We start from the raw sequence: 27,157 nt of genomic DNA, 5'->3' as shown, positions 1-27,157 counted from the left end.
TTCCAATGGAGTTTCTCGGGTTCTGCATTTTTAAGTTTATCTGTCAGCCGGGCTGGTTTATCCAAATAGTTAGGGATAAACCTACAGTAATATCCTATTAGACCAAGGAAAGTCTTAAGATCTCTTTTGGTCTTGGGAGTTGGAGTATCCAAGATGGCCTTTACCTTTTCATGTTGGGGTTGTACATTCCTGAGGACTTTCATGATAGTATAAAGATGGAAGAGGCGGTCCTCCCCGGTTTTACTATAAATGACAATATCGTCAATGTAAGCTCCATCGAAATCAGAATAGGGCTGTAGAATGTTATCCATAAGGCGTTGGAAAGTAGCTGGTGCACCGTGTAGGACAAAAGGGAGGACTTTAAACTGGAATAATCCCAGGGGCGTTGAAAACGCAGTTTTTTCCATATTGGGCCCATATATGAGGACTTGCCAGTACCCCTTTGTTAAATCTAGGGTGGATAGAAAGGTGGCTGTTCCGAGTTTATCAATGAGGTCATCGATGCATAGCATGGGATAGGCATCGAAGTCTGATATGGCATTAACTTGATGGAAGTCTATGCAGAATCTCCAGGAACGGTCAGGTTTAGAGACCAACATGATAGGAGAGGACCATGGACTTGAGGAGGGCTCAATGATATTAGCATTCAACATCTTGTTGACTTTCTCGATCACTATCTGTTTTCATGCCTCGGGAAGACGATCAGGTTTTAAATGGACTACTTTTCCTTTAGGGTTTCTAATATAATGGTATGCACCTTTTACTCTTCCTGTTTTTTCTGAGAATACATCAGGCAACGAGGCGACTAGATCTTTTAGATCTTCTTGTTGTTGAATAGATAACTCAGAAGGAATTCAATCAAAATTATCTATATCTTCAGGGACCAGGCAGGCTACTATTTTGGCATGGGTGGCTGATGGGTTCTCCTTCCACTCTTTTAAGAGGTTGATGTGATATAAGTCAACTTTCTGTTTTCGATCTGGTTTGGCCTTTTAATACGTGCATGTTCCCATTAGTTTTATTACCTCTTAGGGTCCTTGCCACTTGGAAACAAGTTTGTTCTCTGAGGTGGGTAAAGGGACTAGTACTTGTTGTCCAATAGAGAAAACCTTACATTTACTTTTTTATGATAGTTGGTCTTTTGTTGGCTCTGGGCCTTTCCCATACGAGTACAAACTAAGTCCCGAACCAACTTCATGTGTTCTCGCATTCTAGTGGCGGTTTGTGATAGTGGAATGGGAGCCTCCTCTCATTCTTCCCAGGTTTCCCAGAGCATGTCCATGACATCTCTTGGTTCTCTTCTATAGAGTAGCTCAAAGCAAGAGAACCCTGTGGAAGTTTGGGGGGTTTCCTCACTGCAAATAGTTCCCATGCGATCATTCGCTCCCAGTCTTTCCCAACCTTGTCTACCTGTTTTCGTACAATTAGTTTCAAGGTCTTATTAAATCTTTCTGCTAGACCTTTGGTTTGAGGACGGGTCACAGAAGTTCGCAAGGTGTTGGTTAATATTTCTTTAGGAAAACCGACCCTAGAGAAATACGGTAGAAGATGTTTTAGGATCTGCTGAGTTGTATTATTTTGCATTGGGAATGCCTTGGGATATCGGGTTGCATAATCTACGATCAGCAGGTCATGCTTCTTGACCAATTTAGATGTTTCTAGAGGTCTTATTATGCCCATATCAATTCTAGAAAAGCTGACTTCTATGATCGGCAACAGGTTCAGAGGGGCAGACACTGGGATGTGGGGCTGGTCTTTTGACATATTTCACAGGTTTGTATGAAAGTTTTTATATCGGTGTGCATACCGGGCCAGTAAAACTTTCCATTAATATGCACCTGAGTTTTAACGTGTCCCAAATGCCCTCCTATGAAATGGGAATGTGCGATCTCTAGCACTTTTTTTGGTGGCTTTTTGGTATTACCAGTTGGGTTTTTATAAAACCTTCTCGGTAGGTTTCTCTTCGGTAAAGTAAAGCAAGTTTAAAAAAGAAAAAAAGGAATTTTCTTCTCTATGGCTTGCTTTTCTGGAATTGCTTGTACGAAAGCCTCAGCAAGGGCTGGATCATTTCGCTGGGCTAAGGCTAGGTCGGAATAGATGGTGGGTTCTTCTCCTTTCTTATTGTCTATGTTAAGAGATTTATCAGCTTCACCAGAGCCTAAGTTACCTCTTTCTGTGTTATCTGGTTTGCTTTTTTTGAATTGAGAGAACAGAGCCCTTTCCAAAATTCCCTGTGCAATTTGGTCTCCCAGGCGTACCTCAAAAGGGACTTCGCCATGATTCTGTAAGAGAATCTTCACATCTCCCCAGATTTCAGGGCCAATAACGCCCAGTAAGACATATATCCCGAACTTCCATGCTAAGCCAGATTTTGGCGCTCATCTTATATAGCACCCTAGAGTGGGTATCAAGACCAAGTCTGTAGGAATCAATCCTCTTTTAACAGGGGGTATAATAGTTTCTCTACTGCTACAGATATCAAACCCTATTGATTCCCTGGTGGCAGTGGAAGGGTTAAAGGCACTCTGACTAAGTTTTTGAAATTGTAGGGTTCCCCAATTTGTTTCATTTGAGTCACATCCCACTTTTGACACCATATGTGAGGAACTCATGGTGACAACAGTAAAGACAGACACAAGTGATCACAGTTCAAGGGTGTTTATTGAACAATGTTTTCAGGGTGGAAAAACGCCTAAACCTAAATCAACGATGGGCCAAGCGTGGACCATCAAATGAAAATAAGGCAGTCCTAGTGGCGTTGTGTCAAAATCAAAAGGCCTATAAAAAGAAACCTATTGCCAAACCTCACAGCTAAGAAAAGGATGCAGGATAGTTTTCAAGAAAAGTAAGAAGTGTTCTCAAATAATATGTCACGATGTGGCAGCTTCGGTCTCCCTTCCCCACGTTTTGAGCACAGGGTAAGGTGGGATCTTGGAGCACAGCACACAATCAAGCTTTCACGGCACGGATCGACAGTTCTGTTCCAATTTATCAGAAGCCTCAATGGCCAAGTCTCGTTTCCCTAGAAAGTCTCTTGCCTTCGAGGGCCTGACATGTTCCAATAACAAATCAAAACATTTATTTTTAACAAAATGAAAGTTTGTTTCTTAGTTCCACTTTGGGTTATTGGGAATTTTCACCTCTGGGTCCCCTTTTTCCGGGAGCTGTCCCTTTTTTACTTTCAGCCTCCCTTCCCTGGGTTCTCTAAGGATTTTCCTTCGCTCACAAATTTTAATGGGCATCATTATAACATAGGCGCTCCCGTAATGAAGGGTGCCGGTACGGGACCGGCACCCTTCATTACGGGATGCCCTATTACGAGGTTCCCTTGCGGGATCTGGTAAGGACGCCTGGTCAAACCAGGCGTCTTTTGTGGGTCCCGCGAGGGGACCAGGGAGTTAATAACGGGCCCGCTATTAACGGGCCCGTTATTAGCTCCCTCCCCATTCCCATTGAGCCCTATGGGGGCACAATGGGAATGGGGATGGCTTCCTTCAAGGAGGAATTACTGAGTCCTCCAAAGTCAGAATTACCCGGTTATTCCTCATTGAAGGAACCCGGTACTGTGACCCGGTATGGAGGCAGCCATGCCCTTATCAAGGGCATGGCTGCCTCCATACTCGTAATGAAGCCCAATGTCTTTTTAAACAGTTCCAGTGGACATCCCTCGGCTGGGTTCAGTCTTGTCAGCACGCTGTTTCCTGGGACTTTAGACTTGCCCCCTTCTCATCAGCATCCCTCGGTCGGGTTCACTCTTGCCAACTTCACATACCTTACTTTCTCTTGATGCAGGATTCACTTCCCTTGCTTGCTTTTCTCTCAATTTGGGATTCACTTCCCTTACTTCCTCAAGTTCGTAGATCAAAGACTTTCGACTGTACAGGGATTTTGCCTGACATCCTGTATGGCCACTTTGACCTGTCTTGGCTGCTCTCCTACGGCCTGGTTTCTGTAGTTTCATTCACTCTGGGATTGACCAGAGTCTCTCGAGTTAGCACCCACTTGGTGCTGGTCCCCTCTGAAGCTCGTCTCCCCTCAACACTTTTACAGTTCATTGAACTTGGTTCAAACTTGCGACTTTGCGATTCTCATTCAACACAGCCCGGTTCTTATCGGCTCTCCCCTCGACTCACCGGCTGTGATGAACCAATTGGCTTTCGGCTTCATTTGAGTCAAGGCCGGTAACACAGTCGCATGCGCTTCCCTCACTCCTGCTTATTGGCATAGGCTTCCCCCGTGTCCCGTTGACATCTTCTGCAAGACACTTGTGCTATTGTTCACAGTTTTATGCCCTCTTCCACGAAGGTTCCACCGGCCTGGGACGAAAATGGCAAGGTCACTTTTCTTCTCAACACCCTCTCGATTCCCGCCGCCTTTCTCCTTCTCTTGAACTTCTGTGCCTGGTTAGCTGTGCCGTCGTGCAGTCTGCCGTGCTCGTACTGTGCTCTCTTGCTCCACCTTTTATCCCTGTGGGGAAGGGAAAGGGCTGTCAGGTGTGTGTGATTTTGATCAATTGCCTGACTTTGCCTGACCCTTGTATTGGGACATGTCAGGTAAACGGCCTGGTGTTAGTCCATTCTCTAGTGTGTAGCCCGAAAGTGTTTGTGTTGGAAGGCGGGGGCAGTGGTTTTGAATGTCCTACGTGGTAGGATGGGGAAAGGTTGTTGAAGGAAGGGGGATACCGCTTCTCAACCGTCGGTGTCCCACTCTGATTCCCAGAGGACCCCCCATCCAGGTAATCCTCCCTCACTGGTCCACCCCCTGGAACTGGATCTAGTAGCGATGGCCGTTCTCTGGCCACCTGGACGACAGATCCCTGGGCAGCAGCTAGGGAGACACCTTCAGGTTTCTCATATCTCCTTCGTAAGAACAGACCGTTTATTTCACCAGATTTATGTTCCACTATTGTTCATGCACTGGTTCTTTCACATGTGGGTGGCTGTAATGCCATCTGCATGGGAGTATCTAAATAAGCCCTTCAGCATATCAGATCAGTTCTGCATTCCACATCCTGCTTGGTGTTGGTAAAAAGGAAGTTCAACCATGTTTCTCCTCTTAGCTTAGCCTAACTGGCTTCCTGTGGTAGCGTGTATCAGAATGAAGCTAGCCTGTATCTCTTACAAGGCTGTTGTTTTCCACCAACCCCCTAGCCTGGCCAATGGGTTGATAATTTCCAGAAGTGCTTTTTATTGCCCTGCCGTGTCTGTGGAATTGCCTTCATGTCTTTCTTTGGCGGGCTCAAACAGTAATGCTATTTCGCAAAGATATGAAAACTTTTCTGTTCCTCACTCAATTTGATAAAAGTTTTCCAAAGGTTTATCTTGACCATATTTTATGCACTATTATCAAATGATCTGGGCTCTAATGAACACGGGTTAGGTTTGCTAAAATCATGGCCTTTTATGGCGCCATAGTTATGTATATAAATGTACATAAATGTAACAATTGCAAAACTAAGTTCAATTATAATGTCAACCTCTGTCATTAACAGTGCAATTTCTCTGCATCCTTTGTTCTGATAGATTCTCTGGATATCGCAGTGGGGCCTGCAAGCAGTCCGAAGGAGTGATCATCACCCTCAAACTCCTGGTTGGGGCAGTACCTGCCGTCATGATCGTACTTGGTCTAATCATCCTCATATTCTACCCAATCACTGAAGAACGGAGAAAGGAAACAGAACGTGCTCTCACAATGATGAGGTGAGATCAAACCCTTGATTACAATTCTCACTGCAATGAGTGCGGATTTAAAATGTGACCAAAGGAAGTATATTGTATTTATCTCCCAATGGTAAAAAGTACAAGCCTGTGCTTTGATACATTAGTCTAGTAGCAGAGGCTGTTTAACAAGAGGCACACATTGCCTAAAGGGATAAGAGGAGGCTGGGGGAGGGAACATGCTCCATTCGCACCGGAGGAAAGGCGCTCAGCCAATCAGGTTGCTGGAACAGCGGGTGAGAATGCACATAAGTACCCAGCGGAGGCATAGCTTAGTCCTCCCAGCCAATGAGGAGGTAAAGAACTTGGGCTTTACCACACGGCAAAGCACCCGGTCTAAGCCTCATCAAAGCAGGAGGCTGCCCTCTTCCCCTGCCAGTTGTAAGGTAAGAGTGCCCTTGTGTCCTCCTCCCTCAGCCATCTTTTCTACTTGTTTTGTGCCCTCCCATCCCCACCCTACTTACTTTTGTTTCATTCTCCCTCACCTGCGCTGGTAACAGTAGTATTCCCTGCCCTTCCCTGACACACGACTAGCTGCCATGAACATTGAGAAGGGGCTAGGTGTAGTTCTCTTCTCCCCGATACATGGCTGCCATTGTTTTTAAGTTGCGAAACCTTTCCCAACTTAATCACTATTAGTACCCTGGTACAAGGTGCTGGGGTACTAATAGCAATATTACCCGAGCAGGGGGGCATTGCCGGGCCTGGTAATACCCCCCTGATCAGGTAATATTGCTTAATTATCACCCTGGAAGGGGGCATTGGCCAATCAGCATGCTTGGACAGGGTGCTGTATTGTATGGTACAAGCCCGCATTCTGAGCAGCCAGTGCCCCCTTCCTTCCCCACTCCACTTTTCCCCTCAACTCTTAGCACCCGTGTAGTTCCCTATGTTTAAAATGAAAGGAACTTACCTTTGCTCAGGCCCTTGGTGCTGTTGGTGGTTTAGGATAGAGTGCTAGTGCTGGAGACTCTGTGTGGCCAGCTAGACTGGAGTTCTTCGTAGGTTGTCGCTGTATACTAATGGCAGAGGTGCTGAGGTACGTCAGGGGTTTTAGTGTAGACGGCTGTGTGAGCTGCTAGACTGCAATTGCATAGCCATAGCTGCATTCTATAGTGCATGGATGGGGGGCCGTGCCTGCGGCCTGTGTCCACAGACGTGGTGCAAGGTATTATCATTTCTAAGTCTGGGGCATTTGTGGGGTTGGTTCTTTTATTCATGGAGAAGGTGGCAATGAGTTAGGGCCATCTTAAGCCCTGCCATTGCATTGCCCTTATGCAGGGAGCAAGAAGATAAATATTGCAATAAGACAGTGCACTCTGCTGACCAAAGGGGATTTGGGCCCACTGTAAATATTTCTTGATGAAAATGAGAGCTGTGTACACTAACCCAGCAATGTTACTGCCATATGTCTTGCCTGCAATTTCCTGGGGTAGTGTATCCGGGGTTATAGTATCTGGGTATTACCACCTTTCTTTATTGAACACATGACTTCTGTGACCTCAGTGGTTTAACCCCCGTTCATACCAGGCCATGAATAATGATGATCAGCTGTAAGCCAGCTGGGGAGGAATACCTCACTCATTGCTAGGGAAATGTGTGCAGTCAGCATGGACGCATTGTTAAACTCCAAGCTAAACTACTGCTACGTGGTGTATGGAGCGACGATGCAAAAGGAGATCACAAACAGGAAAATGTGAAGAATATTGCTGTTTGAGTAACAACATAGTGACAAAAACATGCTCAAGCCAGAGAGACCAGCCAAACGCTCAATCTGCTTCCGGTGCCAGAAAGGCTCACTCTAACATTATGCCCTATGCAGCATCTATGCCTGGAACACTAGAATGTAGAGCACTTCAGGTAGAATGGTGAGAAGATGCATCTTCCTTTAGGATGTGCTCTGCATCTTTAGAAGCACAGAGTAACAGAAAGAGAGCTGACTTGAAGGAAGCCAGTGGGGCGTAGATAAGCTCTTAAATAAAGAAGCAGAAAGAAACTCGCCTGTCTGCTGTATCCTTTCAATCACCTTTAAGTGGGAACATTTGGTCTTCAGGTTCCTGGTAGGAGAAGTTCCTGTCTTAGACAATCACCCACTACACCCACAATGGGGAGCTAAGATTAGCAGAGGGCAGCTCACTCATCGCCCTCAAGGAAATATCTGTTACCAGCAGGGGAGGAGACTTGTAGACTAGATCATGCACTTTCATGTTCGGTGGCTATACCGTACCTGCGTTTCCCAAAGGCCTAATGCAACATCACTGTGAGGAAGCAGGAAGCCTCCATCAGTAAAGCAGTAAAACAGTTCAGCGCCTAGATCATGTGTTCTAGGTCAAAAGACCCGTTAAAAAAAAGAATTTGAATTGGAAAGACCGCTCTGTGACCGACCAAATCGAACTGTCAGCCCCTGCGACGCAGAGGAGTGCGTGCAGGGGCTGACCGGCTCACCAGGACCCGGAAGAGCTGTCTCGGGAGTGTAAGGTAAGTGTATGTCTGTGTGCGTAGTGAGTGTGTGTTGTGCTGGGAAGGAGGCGGTGGGTGGGGAAAGGAAGGGTTCAGGTGGGTTAAACCCCCCGATTAAGAATGCGGAGAGGGTGTGGGTGGGGATCACCTTGTCAGGGGCAGGGAGGGCACAGAAAGAGATATTGCCGCATTTTAAAGCCGACACAAAAAACAGCCAAAAATAATCCGTCTTTTTTGTGTTTAGTTTTTAAAATACGGTAATTACACATAGAAGCAGAGCATGCAGGGTCCAGATGCTGCTGTTAGAATTCTGGTGTCAGAAACAATAATCATTCGCTTAGAGACTCTTGCCTCTGGGATTCCATTTCAAAATAAATTCTCCAGAGAGACTCTATTTCAGAAGGAAATCTCCCCTGGCAGACGCGTAAGTGGAATAGGTACGGACGGATTGGAAAAGCACAGAAAAGGGGACATAGGAAGATTAGCCTCTTTAAAGAAAAAGTGGGGATGTTACTGGTGGCATTTATTTTCAGCACAGGCATTTTTACTTTGGATCATATTACCAGAGAACTTGCATGCCATTAATGACCGCACTGAATGTCATAAACCTCTGAATACCTATCTGTTACTTTGCCTTTTGCCCTTTCCGTTCTCTGAGCTCCTCCCACTGGACTGTATTCTGACTTGAGCCCTGCGAAGTAGCATCCTGAAGAAAACACTGAATGAAGGAATACATCAAATGAAAGTAGGGATTGCCTGACACAACTTTGGGCCTTATTTGTAAGACTTGATTGAACCTGGGTAAATGTAGTCATTTGATGTTCCACCTTTATTAATCTTTAGTGGGTTTATAGTATTTTGGAATAGAGTTGAAAGACTTGTTAAACAAAAAACTAGAAAATGCATAATTTCAAGAATCCACAATTTAGACAAGGAATCCACCAAATGCCAATCAAGACTCTCAATTGAGAGGCAACATTAATGGGCAGCCAATGTCCCTGGATTTTGGCATGTGGTACTTAGCCAATAAACACATCACATATGATATGTCCATTATGCTCTAAGTCTATGACAATATCTTGCAGAAATGCCATTACATTATCAAGTGGTTGCAGATGTGCCTAGCAAAAAAGAGAAATGAACAATGATGAAGAGTGAATCCCAGTGATTTGCTACCTGGAGTATGGTATTGGCTAAACTCACACAGCACGTGGGGCCGCTTATGATGGTGGCCCAATATACATCTGAGTGTGACAGTGAAGCGTTCTAGGGCCCGATTAAGTACAATCCAAAGTCAAGCCAAATTTTGTGCGATGGGGCAGTGATAATTGAGAGATATCTTTATACCGCTGTCATATCTTCACATCCTACATTTGACATGGGACAACACATGACCTAACACACAAGAAAAATAAAGTCACTCCAAATGTTGGAGAGGATTTCTTTGAGCCCCTGAAGACGCATCGGAGGGGTGCTGGGAATGGCTAGAATTGCATAGCCCCTTTGATGGAGTTGTATTTAATGTAGATAAGATCACTTCTCCCACAATCTCGAATCTGTGTGCAGTCCCGGCCCGTGTGAATTCAATCTGTGCCTGCAGATCCGATTATAGCGCCTCAGTGCACTCTAGTCAAGCCCTACGTACGCAGCTGCGAATGCTTTGTTAAGGAGTGCTAGACTGAGTAGTTTGTGCTTATTGTTCCAAGAAGATGCGCCCCCCCTAGAATAGGGGTGTGTAACTAATAGCTCTCCAGATGTTTTTGGACTACCACTCCAGTGATCCCTCAACATTGACTATTCTGGCTAGGGCTGATGGGAGTCATAGTCCTAAACATATGAAGAGTCAAAGGTTGCAGCCCCCTGCACTAGGCCATATTTGATGGGAGATTTGCAAGTACCCTGCTTGTTCCGTCAGCAGAGATACCATACTGCTGGCATCTCAATGAATGTTAGGAATCGCCACTTAGAACATAGTAAGACTTCTACGTCTACAGTGCTGGGAGATATCACATTCTGCATTTAGTTTCAATCGGTCCCATGTGGGATCACTTTCTCCCGTTAACTAATTTGCAAGTTAGAAAACAAAGCTACAGATACTAAAACCTTGCTCCTTCCCCTTGGGCAAAGAAACGCTCTACGCAACCAGATGACATTGTTTACGCCAAATGCTCTGCAGTACCCACAGGGTGTGGCATGTCTTTAGTACCCACAGGGTGTGCATTTCTTTTTCGTTGGGCGCCTTTACCAGGGCTGATTGTATGGAATATAAAGGAGGCAATGATAGAAACACATTGCATTGTATTATGGAAGCATTCCTGCTGCACTGGTGCTGCATTTCTGGGAGAGTTGCAGATCAAGTGTAGCTCAAAGTCATGATCTTTGCTCTTTGAAGGCAGCTGGACTCTTGCAGAGCCTTTGCTGATTTTGAAGGCGCCTTTACCAGATGGGGCCAGTGTTATTTATCAGAAGTTGCAACAAATGAAGGTATCTATGTGATAATGTCGAAAATAAACCATTGCGAAGCCCAAAATACTGAATTCTTGTATTTTGTTACCCCATTTCACCACATATATATGGTGAAATGGGGCTCTTGATCAGTATTTTGGGCCTCGTTGTGATGGCCTGGGGTATTTCGGTATGATATGAAATAAAGTTCACTTGAGCCAGTAACACAAAATGGGTGACTCTTATTTAGTCACAAGTTCCAGTTTAGAGGCACTCAAGACGTCAGGAACCAAACAATGTATAATGGCGCTCACTGGATTATCCATTCCTCGGCCAGGCCGCTTCAAACTGACATGTCCACCAAATTCATCCTCAGCATTCCAGTCCCCTGCTCTTACAACCCAGCATGCACTCACGTTTCTCCCAGAATGCCTGCACACTAGCAAGAGGCGAGATGCAACACATCTCTCTTCTTTACAATAATAATATGTTGTTCTTCCATAGCGCTTGATGCCGGATTCCTCCCACTTCTTAGCACTCGGGAGGATGTAAGGAGACGACCGTAGGATTCAAACTTGTGAAGTGCAAGTTGCCTTTTTGTCAGAGGCCATTGCTTGACTCATGCGCTATCCACCTGGACAAGCACAATGACACACACACTAAACCACAACACAGGACAAGATGCAACGCACAGCCCTTTACAATGCAAAACAACATAGTAGACAAAACTAAAGCACATACCAACAAATTCACACTTCCACTTTCAGATACATCTTCCAACGCACACACTTGTGGCGACACAAGAAATACATATGCGGTCTATCATACACCCAAATGTATCTCAAGCAGTGCAAGAACCGGCGGAGGCGGGCATTACCAATTTACTATGAAGGCAAGGCTTGTACACATCTCTATGACATCACAATGTACACACATGTAGCGCTTATTGCACAGACTTGTTCAGACACAAATCAAAAGTTGCCAAATTGGACGTAAAAACCTAAGCACAGAATTGTAAATCCACCCTTGCAAAACTAGGGAAGAAAATAAAAAAAAACAGCCTCCCTCCCCAATAATGCTACACAATGCAAACAGAGGACACAACTATAACACGTTCACACCAAGCCAGGCTAATTGAACCCACCTCACCAAGAGAAGAGCAGTCAACACCATCATTAATGTGCCATTCTCCATCTCCAGTTGATCAAATCACGACATAGTACAGACCGGCCTATCTTTCCTTGAGTTATTAGATAAAGGAGCCTGCCATTTTCTCATACTGGTGGCCCAAACCTCCAGCAAAGGGAAACACCATCCGTGCAACACTATAGAACGCCCCCCATACCTCTGTGCTGTAACCTGAGAGCACGGCAATGCATTCACCACCATCCTAGTGGTCGTTCACCACAAAGCCTTCATAATTCTGCAGAAACATCCATGCAGCTCTTCACAGGTGCCACTATGCCTTTGCTCCTGAGGTCCACAGCCATGGCTAAATAATGCAAGGCCTGCCAACTGGAAACAGTGTTATGAAAGGATGTTCCATCCCTAGAAAGAAGAGAAAAACATCCTGCGCCCTGAAAACCTAACCAAGTTGTACAGATCAAGCATTGCAAGACCTCAGGCTCCCGAGGTGTCGCAAGACTGTGAGCGCGATGTGCTATGCCCGCACTGTTAGCATTTCCTGAGAGCGGGGACAGCGCAGACAAGACCGCAGACCCGGCGCTCCTCCTGTCACTTACCTTAAACTTAAAGACTTTCCCTGCATTAAGAACTGGTTTTACCCGTTTACCCTTCCCCTTTGTACATAGTTCATGGATGCTTACACACAGGGATGCAACTGTGTCGTGCCAGCACCTGTTTAAGAGCCTAACGCTCTGGCATCCCACACAAGGCTTAGAGTGTTCATTGGGGGACACAACATAATTGGCGATGAGGACGAAGAACCCTCAACCCACCTCTAAGATCATGCAAGGGGCCACACCATCGCCGGTTTTCCTACAGTCCCCAGGTAGGCCCACCATACCATGGCCACAGTGGGAGCCGTTATTCGAGACATACTTGGAGGCTGTGGGAAGCGTAGGCTATGCTGCAATAAGGAAGAGAGCCATGCTGCTGAATGCACTGGGGGTAGAAGGCCAAAGTATTTTCGCAGGCTTGAAGCCCGAGCATGTCGTACAATTTAAGGAGAGGCGAGACAAGTGGCAGTCTTAATCCAAAGATGAAAAAGGGGGAAGACGAGAACCACTTCACTTTCACAGGTGTACCAGCATCCGTCAACTGGCCAACGACAGAGAATGTCCAGCGGGAAACAAAGAGTGTTCGAGCTGATGGAGATTTGGAAACATTGCCATAGCTTGCAGGTGGCGGGGGAAAAAATGGCGGCATCCGTGCAGAGTGACAAGACCAGGCGGAGGCGTCATCGGAAGAGGAGGGATGCCCCGCCGCCATCATGGTTAACTGCCGAATGACTCAAAGAGAAAAACTGCACTGTGCCATTAAGGTCGATAAGGTCGATGGAAACGAGACACAAGTGATGGCGGACTCTGGTTCAGACCTTATCATACTACCCCTTGACACCTAAAAAGACATGGTTGTCAAAAACAAGGTGGAGGTGTGCACAACGAAGCACAAACCTAAAGTCTTCGGAGGTGCTGTCATGAATCTGTTGGTAAACATTCTGGGTTCAGTCAAATTCAAAGGAAGAGAGATGAAAACCAAAGTATTCTTCTCAGAGAAGGGCCCAGCCGTGCCTGGTTCAGACGACCAGGCCAAGTTGAAGATCAGACTGGATCCCAGCATGGAAGACCAAGTATTATCGATGAATGCAGGAGGAGAGAAGGTGTCCAGAGAAGAATTTCTAGACTTATTCTCTGACAATCTGGTGAAGATCAAGAATGACATGCACAAAAAAGTGCTAAAGAAAGGTGACGTTGTGGTTAAAAACAAGGTGAGATCGGTGCCGGCAGCGACAGGAGTGTTACAAGCACATTTGGAGAGAATGTTGAAGGAAGGGACAATTGAGAGTGTTGAGTCATCAGAATGGCTGAGCCCAGAGGTTGTAATAAAAACACAGCACTCAAGGATCTATGGGTCTGCATCGATCTATGCAGCTTAAATCTAGAAGTATTGGTGGATAGCTACCCACTCCCCAGCATAAATGAACTGATTCTGTTAATAAAGGAGGCAAAAGTGTTCTCAAATCTTGATATGAGAGACGCATATCACCAAATCAGCCGGCATAGAGAATCGAGGGCCTTGACAGCGTGTATAACCCTGTTCGGAACATACCAGTTTACTTGTCTGCCATTTGGCCTGTCTTCGGCTGCATCAGCGTTCCAGCACATGATGGACTCTCTTTTGTGTAACATTGGCAACATATCATACTTTCAAGACGATATTTTGATGTACGCAGAGGACGCTGCAATGCATGACATTGTGCTTCAGAAGATGCTAGCAAGAAGTGTGTGATTAAAGCCAAGGAAGTGGAGTACTTGGGCTACAAGATTTCTAGAGAAGGAATCAGCCCGAAAAATAATCTGATGCAGGCTATAGTTAAGGTGCCAGCACCGGCCAACAAAGAAGAACTGAGGTCATTCTTGGGCCTGCCGGAATATTTTGTGAAATGTATTCCCAAGTTCTCAGAGGCAACCCGCCCTGTGAGGCATTTACTGAAAAAGGGCACTGAGAACCGATGGAGTGAAGGACAGTCTTGAGCATTTGAGAAAGTCAAAGCGAGTATCATGCATGCCCTGTGCTTGCAGCGGTTTAATCCTCTATGGAAAACAGTCATAACCACAGATGCAAGCTCGAATGGATTGGGAGCTACGCTGATCCAAAAGAAGGGCGACGTGGAGCACATAGTGGCCTTCGCATCCAGCAGAAAAGAACGACTCCACTGTGGAGAAGGGGATGTTGGCGTGTGCATGGGCAGCAGTCTATTTTCGGACATACGTGTCGGGCACGAAGGTCCAATAGATAACAGACCACAAACCGCTGATCCACATGCTCAGCCCAGGGCGGACGTAAACATCCACAGCTCACATAGCCCGCATCACTGTCAAGTTGCAATAATATACAAATGAGATATTGCACATCGCAAGATGGAAGAATGCCCAGGCAGATTGCATAGCCAGGTTGCATGAACGCAGTGATGCAGTGACTGACGTCCTCAAGGACGAGTGTGTGGTGGCGCCGTTGGAAGAAGAGACAGCAAATGACACAACCATGAGGCATGTCACGGAATGGGTCAAGAAAGGGTGGCCTGATGAAAGAGCGATTCCTTAAGGTTTGCGTCCATATTGGAAGGTAGCAGGAGAAATCTTGGAGAGCGAGGGCATGTTAATGAGAGGTGACCGAGTTATCCCACCAGTTGGTATGAGAAAGACCATCGTGTGCAGGGTCCATGCATAGCATTTAGGCAGCAACATGACAAGGAGAAGAGTGAGAGCGTCCTATTGATGGCCCGGCATGGATCAAGACATAAGAATAATGATGGAAAGCTGTCATGAGTTCTTAAACAGCAATACGAGGCTGAAAGTGAGACAAGCTCTGTTACACCCCACAGAGATACCGGAGGGTGTGTGGCACAAACTGGGGCTGGACTTTATTGGTACCTTGGAGTTGATGTCGCCTGCGTATTGTTATAGTTGCATACCTATCGAAATGGGTGGAGGTAGAGTTTGTCCCCAACATCACGATGCCTCCAGTCGTCAGTATCCTCAAATAAACATTTCAGAGAGAAGCACTGCCCAAAGAACTCGTCGCTGACAATGGATGGAGTCTAATTGGTCTCCAGAGAGATGGAAATGTTCTTGAGAGACAACAACATAGATGAGGTGAAGGCCGCACTATATCATCCCCAGCCTACTGGTCACGGCAGCCAGCATGGACCCCTACAGTACGGTCAAGGAGGCAGTTGCAGGCCATTGTTTGACTCTGAATGCTACCAGAAATGTCACCCCGTTCTGGCTGATGAGGGGACGCAGAGCAGCTTCTTCTCTGATTCCGCCTTGGTTGTCAAAAGTAAGGGATGATGACACCATAAACATGGACAAATTGGTCTGGAGAATGAGGAAAGGCAAGACTTGCATGAAACTCTGGAATGACAAATGGAGACCTGCTCAGAAAAATAACATTCAGGAAGGGGATCTAGTCAAAATAAAGTTGCCACATAAGGACCCTGTGCCAGGATTCAGGTTCAGAAAGCCCCTTAGAGTGTGGCAAAGAGGGTCTAACTATGGGTGCACTAAAGATGGGAAAAATTGGAACTTGGAGCGAGTAGTGCTATTTGAAAGACGAGCCAAAGAATCGCATGACCAAGAGGCTCCTGAACAAGTAGACAGGGACAAGGAAACTGGGTGACAAATCGAACAAGGATATACAGGAACCTGCCTGCGGCAAGGTGCGGAGAACTCTAGGGAGGAAGAAGTGACACGTCAGGTGGAATGTGAACTGCAAGTGGATTTCGAGTGAGATGGTTGAGAGAGTGCAGCAAGGTGAAGGGGTCAGAGAAAGCCGCCCCCAATGAGAAAGGAAAGACCAGCATGTTTTGCAGATCTTGTCTTGGAGTAGCACCAAGCTCCTCAACAAAAGGAGGTATGTAGAGATCAAGCATCGCGAGACCTTGGGCGCACGAGGTCTCGCAAGACTATGAGCGTTATGTGCTATGGCCGTGCTGTTAGTGTTTTCCGAGCGCGGGGATGGTACAAACAAGACCGCAGCCCTAAAGCTCCTCCTGACACTTACCTTAAAGACTGTTCCTCCATTAACAACTGGTTTTACCTTTACCCTTTGTACATAGTTCATGGATGCTTACACACAGTGATGCAACTGTCTTTCCAGCACCTGTTTAAGAGAATAAAGCTCTGGCTACCCACACAAGGCTTAGAGTGTTCATTGGGGGCCACAACACAAGTTCCTACCGCTGTTGACAGGTCTATCAGATTAAGGCCTCAAGTACTGCTCTGAAACAACAAAGCCCTCAGGGTGGCAACCAGCCGAATGGCTAAGGCTAGGCAACTGAAAAATCACCATCACAGCTTTGTTCCTCGACTTCTCCTCTGGAAGCTGCAAACTCTGCTTGCTGGAAGGTCAGCTGCTCATCTTTTCATCTTGTTGGCATTACTTCAGCATACACAAACTTTCAAAGGACACCTTATCCCTGAAATTGAACAAAGCATACTCCAAGAGCAGCAGGCCCAAAAAGTCTTTCATTATGGCTGGTTTAACCTCCAGTAGTTAGGGATGGAATACCTCTTTGTTGGTCACCAGGGGTCTCTCTTCTTCGCGGCTCATCCTGAAACAGCACACAAGTCCTTTTTTAAATCTCGTCAATAGTCTTACAATTCAGAAGTAACTTCACTTCAGGTAATGTACACGCGTGCCAGTAGAACAAATACTGTGACCACCTTCATTTCTCAATTACAGGATCCAAGCTCGCATATAAGCCATTCCTTAAGTACTTGTGACACACTCCATCATAGAGACACCGACTGAACCACCCACTCTTCAGCCAGGCAGCTCCCACATGCCGCTCTCAGAACATGTATCCATAGCATAGTCACCTGCACTTCCTGACCAGCTTGCAACATCCATCATGATCTGCAATCATAGAAGCCTTCTGCATGGACTGTATAGCAATGGTGCCCAAAAGGCAACCGATATATGTGCTTAAATTAAACAATCAAGTTAAACTCACATTGGCCAAAAAGGCTTTGAGGTTTCTTGATCAAACACCAGGTTTGGTAGAATTGCATGAAGCCAGGACTTGTTATTGGCCATGCAAAGGCAGTGCCCTCAGCCTTATATGCCACAGAACTATGCGGCTTGTGTTTGTTCTGGATGAACTCTTGAAATGGCAGCTGGCAGCTGCTAAGGGAGATTTTATGGTGATTCTATTGTGGGCATCGAGTCTATATGAGATCGAATAGTACTTGGGGTAGACACTGGAGAAATCCCAATAGGAACCTGGGTGTCATTGCCCTATACAAACTGAGATCACAACCAACCTGTGCAAGCAGCCTATGAACACATATCATTAAAATCAGACCGGCACTGCATGAATACCTAGTTAGCTCTAGCTTACAGAAGATAACAGATATGTGAAACAGGGAACTCAATCAGAGGTTTTACACCAGCCCAGTTCTGTCTAAATCTTGCATTTGCAGTGTTTGCAAGTGCCTTTGTATTGCTTCACTACATCCCTTCCCCTTCCTAGCTGTAATGCCTATTTATACTTTGTACAGAGCACGGATGCATGACAGGGTCCCACCCACTCACTTAGAAAAGATACATACTTTATTTGTTTATTTTATTGATTTATATTTGTATTTAGTTCCTTAAGAACTTTAACAAAATTTCAGAACAAGAACAGACTAATTTACAATTGGAATAATTGATGAAAATTAATAAAAGATGGAGATTAGATTACAATTTGTTTTCAACTTCAGTTATCCAATTTCAGTAATAGTTTCATTTCCAACTTCTCATTTCCTTACAATGTAACAGTTTATCAATACAGGCTCCCACTGATCAATTTAATAAATCATTCAAAACAATGACCAGACATCATTATATTGCATCACTAGTAAGCGTGAAAGATGAGATTCATTTGATGTAATAATACTGACTAGCAGGTGTCTATACTAAGAACAGACAGAATGTAAAACACTCAAAGAAGATACACAATCATACTTGTAGGAATTCAATTTATGATTTCAGTAAATAATCCCTAACTAATCGGATTTCTAAATCAGGACTTTCCGATATTTTACTACCTGTAACCACATTCCATAAAGTCCGACATGCAAAGAGTAAGACCCCTAGTTGAGACAATCATTCCAAAGATAAAGAAACCACGTACACACAGTCGGATATCTTTAGAGGACTGCAAAATCATCTCAGTGTCCTAAAGGTTGGGAATGGACACCACATGTACTCCCAAGACAGGCTTATCCACTGCCCGCTTCTTTCTGTAGCAGCCAGATGTGGAAATAGGGTATGTTATACCTGTATCGGCCTATGCAATGATGACCAATGAGGACTCCACTCCGTTTATAGCTTAGATCCCGATATGATACTTCCCCAAGGTGTAATCCATTATTGGATGCATACCGGGGAAGCAGGGCCAGTGAGAGGCCCTAGAGAAAAAGTATTTGTCCCCCCATCATACATCCAGCATTCTCAGACTCAAATGTCTCACTGCACACATGTCTTTCGAATAACCTCCCCTCCTTTCTCTTTTATGTAAGCCCTCTCTCTCACGCTTACACTATTCTTAAGGTTCAAGCAGGATTAAACAGTGAATAAATGAGGCAGGATTAGGATGTAATGGCCACATCTCACTGCCTCCTACACCCCTATAGACAAATACTGCTACACAGGTAAGTACACTCAGGGGACGCGATGGACCATTCGCAGCTGCGCCTCTAACCCGCAAATGTTAACTGGATAGGGCAGTGATTGATGAATGACAGTCTGTGGTAGGGACCAGACAGAGCCTTATTGCATTTGGCTTGTCCCCAGAGCAAAAACAAAGAGGTGATGGCTGGAAGGTTTAGAATGAATCTTAACCACTGGCATTGCTCTGGGCAACACTCCAGACCACCGTTCCTTGCCTGCCTTGCCTGCCAAGCCATTACAGAAGGGGAAAGACCATATACAAATCAGGCTTGGCCCCACCCCAAAAGGAGCAGTCCAGCCCGAACTGCTAGGTCACATCCCTTCTGCACGAGACCACAAGCATCCCCAAACATGTTTCGCCCTTGTTGGGGCTCATCAGTGAGGAGTAGCTTGGGTCTCTAGGCCCAGCAGGCACGGGACCCACGTCTGGGCATACCTGTCCCACTCGGGGTGACAAAGCAAAAACAAAGAGGTGATGGCTGGAAGGTTTAGAATGAATCTTAACCACTGGCATTGCTCTGGGCAACCCTCCAGACCACCATTCCTTGCCTGCCAAGCCATTACAGAAGGGGAAAGACCATATGCAAATCAGGCTTGGCCCCACCCCAAAAGGGGCAGTCCAGCCCGAACTGCTAGGTCACATCCCTTCTGCATGAGAAGTCCCGTGCCTGCTGGGCCTAGAGACCCAAGCTACTCCTCACTGATGAGCCCCAACAAGGGTGAAAGATGTTTGGGGATGCTTGTGGTCTCGTGCAGAAGGGATGTGACCTAGCAGTTCGGGCTTCCCGAACCTAGCACTTCCCCTTTTGGGGTGGGGCCAAGCCTGATTTGCATATGGTCTTTCCCCTTCTGTAATGGCTTGGCAGGCGAAGAACGATGGTCTGGAGGGTTGCCCCGAGCAATGCCAGTGGTTAAGATTCAGTCTAAACCTTCCAGCCATCACCTCTTTGTTTTTGCTTTGTCTCCAGAGCATACAATGGTCAGCTAGCGGTCTCTTGTTAGATTTCAGTTGCACTGGCTTTCCAAGGACTGGTAGGCTTTCACTGTGAGATCCTAGGAGAGTCTTTAGGCACCAGATGTGACATCACCAGTAATTATGTCCACAATGCTTTTTTCTTTATTCCAATTAGCCATAATAAATGTGTCCCACAAATGACTTTGGCAATTGCTAAGGGGGGGGGGCAGGGAGGGGCTGGTGAAACATGCAATGTGTCCATGGTACAGGGTGGGATTCTGGTGGGAAATGCTATAATTTCAATTGTTGCTGCTATCAAGCATCTGCCTCTATTTTGTTCAATGCACCCAGTCGCGTGTGGCCATGGAACAGCATTGCAATGCCTGTGTGAGTAAACAGGGCAGCCATTACATTAGCTCTAAGGCAGCTGTGCTTCTCAGATAGTCACCTCCTATTGCTGGAGACTGAAGGCTTACTAGTGATTTATGTCACAACTAGTGTAAAAGCCTGCATACATGGCCTAAAGGAAGACATTTTCAGAGTGTTCATATTATTATGTGGGATATTTTAAGGTGATTTATGTTAATAGAAAAAAAATGTTGTAAAGGATCTTGCGCCTTTTATGTGGAGAAGTATTAACCTCAAACAAAATCTCTCAGAATTCGATAAAAGATCAACGTAGTACATACGGCGAATTGTTGTATCTGCTCCTCTTTCTCTTGGATTCCACTAACAGGTTTTGGAATCAAATATATAATGTTGAGGGATGTCGGAGTAATAAAATTCATGTGTAGCATGATTCTCTTCATTCAACTTGAAGTATGCAGTTAAAGTGGCATCCCTTTCTTGGGCTTTTTCTGCAGCTAATTGTATGTTATCATTATTGAAATAGACATTTTGTTCGCCTGGATGATGAACTTGAAGTCTTATTGATGTATGCGTAAAGCAACAGCTCCCTCTAGCAGTGATGATAAACATTGTGTTCAGCTGGAATATGAACTTGAAGTCTTATTATTGTATGTGTAAGGCAACAGCTCCCTCTAGCAGTGCTAACAGGAGAAGAGTCAGTGTATACTGTGCATGACTGCATTGGACAAATATACATCTGGCCTTTTATTATATAGTGAGTTAAAAAAACACACATCCAGATGTCATCAAATTAAGGAATATTTTGATGATAATTAAAAGATTGGAAAACCCTTAGCTGTGACATTGAAAGAATGTGCACAGGATATTTGAAAGACACCTCTGGTGCGCAAGGGCGGTGCCATGATTATCCACATGAACTCCATGTGTTGAGTCTCAAGTGCAAATGTCAGCTCCTTCTTCTCTCCACTCTGATTGAAGCAACCTCTTGAGGAATAGCCTTTGTGTCTTCTCTCCAGCCTTAAGGTGCAACAGATCCAAACAAGTGTGGCTCCATATTTGTGGTGGTAATATCTACAGAGAGTCCTAGCTTTTCCTTTTCTCGCTGTCACACTTATGACTCGTTCCGGGAACCGATGGCTCATATCTACAGTCTCTGCTCCACCACATTTAGCGAAACCAAATTGCCAACTTAATTTTGTATTCTGACCACGAATTTACTGGTTGATTCTTTTCATGTTTTAGTCTAAACATTGTATGCTCTTTATCCTAGCACAAATTAGAAATTCTAGGGTAGCAAAAACTAGGAGTTGATTAATAGTGTATTTTAGCATTTGCCCCGTATCTTGACCTGGTTCACATATGCCAAAATATAGGCTAGGCAAGGTCCCTCTGTAAGCAGCCGTTTTGAGAGCTGTATCTGCAGCCTCCATCTCACAGATACATATGATGCTACAAATATAACTGCCTGAACCTGGCAAACTCAGGTGTCCATAAAGCGTTGAGCTTCTGCTGGTGCAGTGCAGAACAGAAGAAATACTTTAGTATTAGGTATTTGTTCTTCCAAGTAAGAAATAGCATGGCTATCAGAACCTGTACCGCCCATCGCAAGCTGAATAATTGGAAAACTTCAGAAATGCTTTTTTACAGATATCGCCCTTCACGGTCATCTCCAGGGATCTGCTAATCAAATAATCCCAGCTGTACATTAGGGCACTTTATTGCACTATGTAATTCATACAATATCTCCATTTGTGTTTCTCTGCAGGTCTCGAACCAGGCGTCTGACACTCATTGGATGACACAAATGGCGCATCACTTCTCACAAATTCTTCAACCGTACCCAGTGGGTCAACTTCCATACAGTTTCTCCAACTTGGACATACCTTTGGAAGTGGGTTTTCTCTGCCGGACATTGGTTAAGAGCCACGGAGTCCACAGTCTGTGCCCCGCATAGCCTGTACATCATTGACAAAACTTGACTTTTTACACAATAGGAAGCAATTTTCTGTATTCCAATAGTATCTGTGTCCATTGGCATAGTCACAGGCTCAGTTTTATTGTATTGTTGGGTGGAGGCCAGGGAAAGTCCCTGCCAGTGGCCATTGATCGCTACTAAGTAATAACCTGCACTCCTTGAGAATTGAGCTATATGCAGAATGTCAGTATTGCATTGCCCTTTGGACATAGTCATTTATGCTGGGTTTACTGAGGGAATGTGGCCTGAGAACTGCAAGTGTTTCATGGATGGAAGCGGTATTTCTATGCATCCTGAAAGTTACATTCAAATGAATATATATGGTCAAGGTAATTACACTTTTTAAGGTAATGCTGGTATGTCTCATTAGTTCACATACGGATATAGAGCAAACCTCTGTTTAGCTGCAGTAGTGTTACTAGGGAGAAACCCAATACTCTCCTAGGTTAGGGTACTTTAGCTGGAAGGTGCGTGTGAGGCAATCTATTGGACACTGTATGTAGAAGGCGAAAAATAGGTAGTGATCACCAATTACATTCCGATGCCCACAATGCAGTAGGTTGCACATCGCCTACTGGAGATATGCGAGCATTACCAACATATAGCAACGTTGAGATGTAGTTCTTCAAATTTCTATTGTATGCTGACATTAACGATTTGTCTATGTCGTGTCACATCCATTTCATCGGAAGCACATATATACTGTTTGGTTGTCCGTATTTACTTGTTAACTAATGAAAACAAGCATACATAGGTATGTGAAAAAGCTGTCCATGTGGTATAGAATTGACAGACACAAAAAGATACAAATGTCCTTATAATATAAAGAATTATGTACCCCATACAGTATATCAGGCTATTAAAAATTACTCATTAGTAATGTTCTGTTTAGAGCACAAGGCTACAGATAGAGTGCTTTACATAGGCACAGAAGCAGGCAAACCACCCATTTGTAGAGCCTTCCACAAACCCACCGGTATAGGCATAGGCACAGCCACCATCATGCACCAGGCATGGGAAATAGCACCTAAGGGGGTCAACTTCAAAGAAGGAGAAACAGCATGGGTTGTTTATTGTCCTGCAGAAGGTATATCTAAACGAACTATAATAGGACCACCTTGGGACATGAGAAGAATACTGAATAAGTAAAGTTGCAAGCCAAGAGACATGAACAAGACTCACAGAATGGAAAGGGACTCTACGATTCATAAACTGGAAACATTGACAATACCAAAATAATACAAGAGGGACTTCATGTGCGGAAATGTACCATGATCTCCACACCTAGGCTTGGAGTGTGGACTGTTTTTGCGAGATAAGGTGTGCTGTTGTGAAAGCCTTATTGTCTAGCTTTGTTGGGTATCTATTGACCCTGGTTTAGCAAATATGCCAAATAACCAAATGGCGCTTATGGAGGCAGAGCACTGAAAACAGAGTGCAAAGTTTGAAAAACAAAGCTTCCTGGCCTTTTGCTCTGGACTGGCACTCTGTCATGCAGAAGCTTGGTTATATGGCTTCAAAACCTTGATATGCGCACTTTCTTAACCAGAATAATTCTATTATCAGAAATGGGAGATGCCAGTTAATAGTGTATCCAGGTTAATGAGGTGCCAGATAACAAAGCTTCTACTGTATTTTGATGACTTACTGCAGATGGTAGAATTAGCCAATGTTACTGACCCAATGTGATTCAAAATGTACCATTTGCCAGAACATTTCCTTCAAAAAGCACCCAAAGGTGCCACTCATACTCTTGCTCACTACAAGTTATGTCTGCCAGTTGACAATGTGGGGTGTTTCCTGCCCTAGTCCAGCCCTGTCAACATACCAATATAAAACACAACCATTGTATGATCAGCAATACTGTCATGAATAAAATACACATTGCTATGTACAGCTCTAATACTAACAGCTTCAGAAATCAAGAAATCGAGAAATAAAAGAATAGTCTCTTTTTGACGTAACTGATCCCAGCATCGTTGATGATGCAAATAATGGGCAGACGCATGTTTTACTCCACCTCCTTTGTAAAAGATGATTTACCTCTAGCGCCGAGCTTTCACTTGATCTGTTCTGGATTAATGTGTTACCTATAATACTTCAAAAACACAACAATTGATTTTGCTAATTTCAAAGAATAGAAACTATCATGAAGCAATCCTTAGAACAACAGCACTCACACACACACTCTGGACTGTGTTAATACAAAGTAAATAATATAGGGCGCCTGGCTATGTCCTGATATGCCCAGGAGGGTAAGTAATCATTAAGAAAAAGAATCAGGATGGGGAGATCCACACAACAAGAATTTTGGATTGATAAATTTCATCTCAAAATTATGGTGATGATACACAAAAAGAATTCACTTGTTGGTAGGATAACAGAGAGACGGACAGATTTTGATTTGAAATTTAAAGGGTACCGCTGTGTACCACCCTGTTTGGTGTCGTGGGTATTAGTCTCATAAAGGTGCAAAATCTCTCAACAACAGTTTGAACATTGGTTTACAGACAAGAGTAAATGCTGCCCAGGACTACTGTTAGTCGGGGGGGTGTTGTCATAAATAACACACAAAAACAAGTGTCGTGGAGACAACCAACAGATTCAGTATGCAGATTAAGCTGGGAGATGGCCAGCTTTTCCCAGAGTTTTCCCAGGAGCGGAGTGATGGAGATCAGGTGATAGTTAGCCGGGGAGTAAGGATCGGCTGAGGGCTTCTTTAGAAGGGGGTGCACAAGGGAGTGCTTAAGGGAGAGGTTCCAGTGGCAAAGGAGTGATTGCAGAAATCGGCCAAGGCTGGAGCAAGGGTGTCAATCTGGTTCTTGATGGTTCTGGATGAGCAGGGAAGAACCTGCTTTGACAAGGCGTTCATAGATCGGACTTGCCATATCATATCATATCTAGAAACATTGTCAGGGGTAAACAGGGAAAAGGAGGAGAAAGGAGGTGGAGAGACAGCCTCAGGCACGCCAGGAGTGGTAGAGGTGGAGGAAGAGGAGGTAGAGAAAGAGCGGGTGGACAGGATGTCCTGAGTTTTATTGATGAAATGAGAAGCCAAGGCTGTGCAGAGCACCTGGTAGGGAACAGGAGATGTAGAGACTGCAGCAGGATTGGCCAGCTCCTTGCAGATTTTGAAACGTTTGGCTGAGTTGTTAGTCGCTGCAGAAAAGCAGGCTTGGATGTAGGCTCTCTTCTTAGAGAGGGCAGAGAGTCTGTACTGCCTTTGGAGCAGGCAGCGGCCCAGTTTATCAGGGGGTGCACCTGATGCCCTCCACTTCTTCTCCGCCGCCCTACCCTTGCATTTAAGGGTGGCAAGGTCAGAATCGTGCCAAGAGTTGCACTTGGATTTGGGCTTCAAGTGGATCCTCAAGACAGGGGCAAGGACATCCAGAGTGTTAGAGATAGAGAGATAAAGGTTAGAGAGGGCTGTGTAAGGGTGAGAGTCAGCCAAAGGTGCAGGAGGAGGAGTAAAAGTGGCGGCGACAGCCTCAAATGACACACACTTCATGGGTCATATAACTAAGAAGCTAGGTGGCAGTGCTGGAGTTGGCTTGACCTGAGGGGTAGACGGAGAGAGGTGGGAGGAAAGGAGAACATGGTCACTCCAAGAGAGAGGAGTGGTGAGGGGGTTAGAGAAGGGGAGGTCTGAGGAGATCAAAACATCCAGGGTGTGCCCTGCAGAGTGAGTCAGGTCAGAGAAAATAATACAGAGGGAGAGAGAGAGTGTGTCGCAGATGTTGAGAAAGAGTCCCGAAGAAGGGCTGGTAGTAATCAAGTGGATGTTCAGGCCTCTGAGGAGGAGAAGTTGAGAGGTCGAGGCAAGGAGGGAGGAGCAGAGGTCAGCACATTCAGAGAGGAAGAGGGCGACCTGGCCAGGTGGCCTGTAGATAGTGGCCAAAGTGGGAGAGGCCAGGAGAGATAGAGAGCTTGCAGACCAGGCTTTCAAAGGAGGAGTAATCCAGCATTGGAATGATAGAAGCAGGGATCCACTCCGGGAAAATCAAGGCTACACCCCCACCGGGATGGCTGGTTCTGGGTTCGGAGAGGATCTTCTAGCCATTGGGAAGAAGAGTGTCAATACCCGTAACAGAACTGGCCGTGAACCAAAGTCTCGGTGAGACCGAGAATAAGTTGTAGACCTAGATATCTGCATGGAGCGTTGAGAGGCGGCTTTGGTCTCTGCTTGACTACCTTAAGGCTTTCTTGGGAACTTGGGGTAGGCAATTGGGAACTTTAAAATCCTAAATTAGTTAAGCCAACCTCACCCTATTGAACATTTCAATATCCAGTATTACAAAACAAACATTAATACCAGTGATACGTGGAGTTAAGCCCACTTCCTTACAGAGAGAAGTGTAACAAATGATCTTGAAATTGGTCCAAGGTACATATTTGCAACCATGCAGTATGTGATCAGTCCATGGGTAAGACGACATGTAATCCTGGGTTAAAAGTACCGCCCACATGCCTGGGGTCACTATAGCCATAAAATAAAACACCTGTTCACACTTTGTTTTTACAAAATTGCATTAATTGTGAATGAAAAATAGGCAGAACAAGTAAATGTATTCTGTTTTACTGTTTGTATCTGTGTTTAACTGTGTTACTGAACAGTTTTTATAAGATGCAATGGGAAAGAGATGTACACACTACAGTCGTACCAGGAAATGTTCCCATGGCTTCCAAATGGAGGACAATGGTAGAGTCCAATAAAGGGGGACATTTGAATTTGGACAGTCTGCCACACTGGACCCCACCTCTATATGTATCACATACTTTGATTTAAAAGCCAACTCACAGTTACTTCTGTCAATGTTCCACAGTACCTAATTT

The 27,157-nt window shown here is 45.1% G+C and overlaps 1 protein-coding gene across 1 annotated transcript in view; it reads left to right on the top strand.

The window, feature by feature from the left end:
• The window catches only part of MFSD2B (MFSD2 lysolipid transporter B, sphingolipid), a 599,687-nt gene extending 572,802 nt beyond the window's left edge, over positions 1–26,885 (top strand). The window contains exons 13-14 of the mRNA XM_069605873.1: positions 5,523–5,699; positions 22,115–26,885. Of these exons, the coding sequence (XP_069461974.1) occupies positions 5,523–5,699; positions 22,115–22,148 (211 nt within the window). The 3' untranslated portion in view covers positions 22,149–26,885. The remainder of the gene's footprint in view (positions 1–5,522; positions 5,700–22,114) is intronic.
• The last annotated feature ends 272 nt before the right edge of the window (positions 26,886–27,157 follow it).

This window comes from Ambystoma mexicanum, chromosome 4p (assembly GCF_040938575.1).
Source record: "Ambystoma mexicanum isolate Mex_15411 chromosome 4p, UKY_AmexF1_1, whole genome shotgun sequence".
Taxonomy (NCBI): Eukaryota; Metazoa; Chordata; class Amphibia; order Caudata; family Ambystomatidae; genus Ambystoma; species Ambystoma mexicanum.
The sequence above is the reverse complement of the archived record's forward strand: the minus strand, read 5'-3'. Positions and strand labels throughout refer to the sequence as shown.